Source organism: Coptis chinensis, chromosome 9, assembly GCF_015680905.1.
Source record: "Coptis chinensis isolate HL-2020 chromosome 9, ASM1568090v1, whole genome shotgun sequence".
NCBI classification, from domain to species: Eukaryota; Viridiplantae; Streptophyta; class Magnoliopsida; order Ranunculales; family Ranunculaceae; genus Coptis; species Coptis chinensis.
This window is the reverse complement of record NC_141464.1, coordinates 56,022,836-56,026,384: the sequence shown is the minus strand read 5'-3', so window position 1 is coordinate 56,026,384 and position 3,549 is coordinate 56,022,836. Positions and strand designations below refer to the sequence as shown.

The 3,549-nt window shown below is 36.5% G+C and overlaps 1 protein-coding gene across 1 annotated transcript; it reads left to right on the top strand.

The window, feature by feature from the left end:
• The first annotated feature begins 236 nt into the window (after window positions 1-236).
• LOC147476834 (basic leucine zipper 34-like) lies at window positions 237-2,393 on the top strand. Its single transcript, XM_086582747.1, has 4 exons — window positions 237-1,049; window positions 1,196-1,286; window positions 1,379-1,505; window positions 1,961-2,393. Exons 1-4 carry the CDS (start codon window positions 511-513, stop codon window positions 2,092-2,094), a joined length of 891 nt encoding a protein of 296 aa, XP_086438873.1. The 5' UTR covers window positions 237-510; the 3' UTR covers window positions 2,095-2,393.
• Window positions 2,394-3,549: the final 1,156 nt, after the last annotated feature.

The window sequence follows — 3,549 nt, the reverse complement described above, 5'->3', positions numbered from 1 at the left end:
TAAAACATGTAACAAAAAAAAATGTCTAAGATAATAGTTAGTCTATTATAAGCCTGAAATGAAAAGAGGAGGGTCACATCGGCACGTGGTGGAGGATTCCTCCAGTTAATAAACAAATCCGACTTTTGAGTGAAACCGTTGAGACCAAAAACTTTCCCCCCAGCTGTTGCTAGCTGTCTCTATCCCCCATGTGACCATTCCCTCCAAAACCTCTGGGCCTTGATACATTAGAAAGAGACCCACATTGAACATAGATCATAGATTAGATGGAGTGAACAACAACAACAATAATGAGATTTTTGGGTTCATGATAAAATCCTATATAATGTTGTTGTTGTTGTGACACTTATCCCTTTAACATTCCCAAGAGTTTTGTTACAAAAGTTGGTTTGTTGGTTGGTTGGTTGGTTGGTTAGTTTGTTTGTTATTACTTAGTTTAGTTACATGTTTTTTGCTCTCCATTCTCTTCTATATCTCTTTAAATTTGGTGTTGGAAATTAGGTAGAGAGAATGGCACAGTTACCACCCAAAGTTCCAAACATGATACCCAACTGGTCTAATTTCCCTCACCAGAAAATGTCATCCTTGGCAAATTTAATCCCAAGCCATACTACTCATCAACAGCATTCTTGGATTGATGAGTTCCTCGACTTTTCATCGGTCAAGCGTGGAGCTCATCGTAGATCAGCGAGCGACTCAATTGCATTTCTTGAAGCACCATTTGTTGAAGAATGTACAAATAATGCAGCTACATTGAGGGGTGGTGATGGTAATAATGATTTTGAGAGGTTGGATGATGACCAACTTATGTCTATGTTTTCAGATGACATTTCTGGTAGTATGCCACAAACGGTTTCTTCGTCGAATCCTTCAACACCATCAGATCATAATAGCAATAATGATGAGAAACCAACTCCATCAGATCAGCAACAAATAAAGAATGAATCAGCGGAGGTACAGAGTTCATGTAACCAAGATGCACAAGCACAAGTTCCAGCACCTTGTACTACTAATGGGGATTCTGTCATTGATCCAAAGAGGGTCAAGAGGTATCAATTTCTTTCATATCTTACATTTATTTCTATGTTAGGGTGTATGATAAGTAATGCAATTTGTATAAATAAATTTTCAGATAGTGTGAAGTCATGTACTATTTGACCATCAAATTAATTCCCTTTTGTTTTTTGGTGTTTAGGATTTTAGCGAACAGACAATCAGCGCAGAGATCTCGGGTGAGGAAGCTACAATATATATCTGAGCTTGAACGGAGTGTAACGTCATTGCAGGTATCTGATCTGTTTCAATTAATTTAATTTGCATTCTACGCATATATGGTTCAATTGTACTAAGTTGCAGTCTTTTTCAATGTTGAATATAGACCGAAGTATCAACACTGTCACCTCGAGTTGCATTTCTAGACCATCAACGCCTGGTTCTTAATGTCGACAACAGTGCTCTGAAGCAAAGAATTGCAGCTCTTGCTCAAGACAAGCTTTTTAAAGATGGTAACGACTCATAAGTCACATTTAATTATGAATATTATGTATAGCAAGAGGTCATATCTCTTTTTTTTTTTGTTCTTTCAGCCCGTAAGTCTTTCTGGTTAATTAGGCCTTTTCTTTTCCCTAGCTAATTCGCCAAGACAGCCTAGGTCGCTTCTGAGATCGCCTAGTCGGCCTAGCCAATTTCCTAACCATTTAGAGTGGTAGGAGAATCAGCAGGCGCCTAGGTCAATTTTTAGAACATTGTTTGCGAGAATTGGTCTATTTGTTTTGAGATTAATTATTTGTTAAATATAATAATAAAAAAAATCAGTCACATGGCCAATACATGATTAAGTAGAACAACCATTGTGTTATTAGCTTAACCAAATGGAATCTAAATTTGGAAATGTAATCATGCTAAAGCTTGTATAACCAAGGTAACTAACTTGCATATCATGGTTCTTGGACGAATGCAGCCCATCAAGAAGCATTGAGAAAGGAGATAGAGAGATTAAGACAAGTATATCATCAACAAAGTATTAAGAAGACAGGCTCGAGGCCAAATGATACCCAAGGTTGTACGGAAAATGAAAACCAAATTCTCAATTGAAGGAAGAGGGTAATTGGTTGGACTATAATCTGCTAACCTGTACATTAAGGTAATATGTCCCACAATTTTTGTAGGTGAGCCACTAGCAAACTTGCAAGATTGAAGGGATTAAGATGGTGGTAGCTGATTATTTTGTAATTTTATTTTTAGTTTCTTTTGTATGTTCTGCACATTAATTCTTTCTTTTCTCTGATTAATTTTTTTCTTTGTAAAATTAATTTTGGGAGGCACAAGATAATGGGTTTGTTTTGCTTGATGTCTAATTGGCGGTGTATGTTAGGCTTCTCTTTTTCCTTTTAGTGCTTTTGCTTGTCCCTTTTTCATTTTACCTTTAGTTCTTTGTCTTGAAATTATGGAATGGTGAACTTTTAGTTGGAGATTGTTCAAGAATTAATATAATGCTGTGACCAAGACGTAATTAAATGGTAGTCATAACATCATAACTTAAAATGGTAACTGTACAATGGTGTGATTGGTGTCGCACCGCAAGCCTACACAACTCAAGGTTGGCCTAATTACCATGTTTTAATTTGCTGCTCTACTTCTTTATGTACTATATCCTACAGAATTTTTGAATGCAAATTTAAAAAAATAGTAATAATAAATGAGCAAACGACTGAAAGTTATTTGCTATTCGGAATAACTTTGCCTAAAGAAATACGTTGCCATTCAGGATCTTCATAGTTAAAACCGTGAACCCGCCTAGGAAATAAGTTGCGTATTCTGAGTACTCTTGTTTGAGTCTTAGATTCCCCTGTATATGTCTCTGGCATTTCACTTTCTATCACTGGAGTCACTTGCGGATGCCCTGGAGTATTGTATGCACTTATAAGTTCCCCATTTGAAGAGATCAATACCGCACCATCCCTTGTTTTGTCTGAATCTAGATCTTTATGCAACATATGAAATTGTTGGCTATTACTGAAGTACGTTCGAAGTTCCTTGATCCCACTCTAAAAACTTGCATCGGCACCTGATCTTGTTCCTATTGGACGAACAGAATGGTATCGAAATTTTCTGAATAGATGAAGAATGTAGAGTACAAGTATAATTGTAGAAGTAAATGTTGTGACCAGAAAGAGACCCCAGAAATTACTGATGCTTAAGCTTTGATTATCAGTGTCCTTATTATCCGAATCAGCACACTCATTGTTCGATGACTTGAACCAATCTCGATCCAGGCGGTCTAGTGTCTCATTTTCCGATAATTCCAAAATAGCTTTGGAAAAGTCTCTAGCAATGGGAGAGCCTTTGCGGAAAATCTAAAAGATATTCAAACACAATTTAGATTAAAAAGATGAAGAAGCTAGTGAAACATGCAAGACAAATCCTTACTATGTGTGTGTTCCATTTTCTCTTTCTTGTTTGTGCAAAATTTAACATTAGGCACTTAGTTTATGTAGAGGTTTAGTCTAGGTCTAGATGAGCTAGCCCAATGTATAAACTTGACTGTTG

Coding starts and splice junctions, on each gene's coding strand:
- LOC147476834 (XM_086582747.1), top strand. CDS start 511: ATGGCACAGTTACCACCCAAAGTTCCAAACATGATACCCAACTGGTCT. Junction 1,050..1,195: donor GATCCAAAGAGGGTCAAGAG/GTATCAATTTCT, acceptor TTTGGTGTTTAG/GATTTTAGCGAACAGACAAT. Junction 1,506..1,960: donor AGACAAGCTTTTTAAAGATG/GTAACGACTCAT, acceptor GGACGAATGCAG/CCCATCAAGAAGCATTGAGA.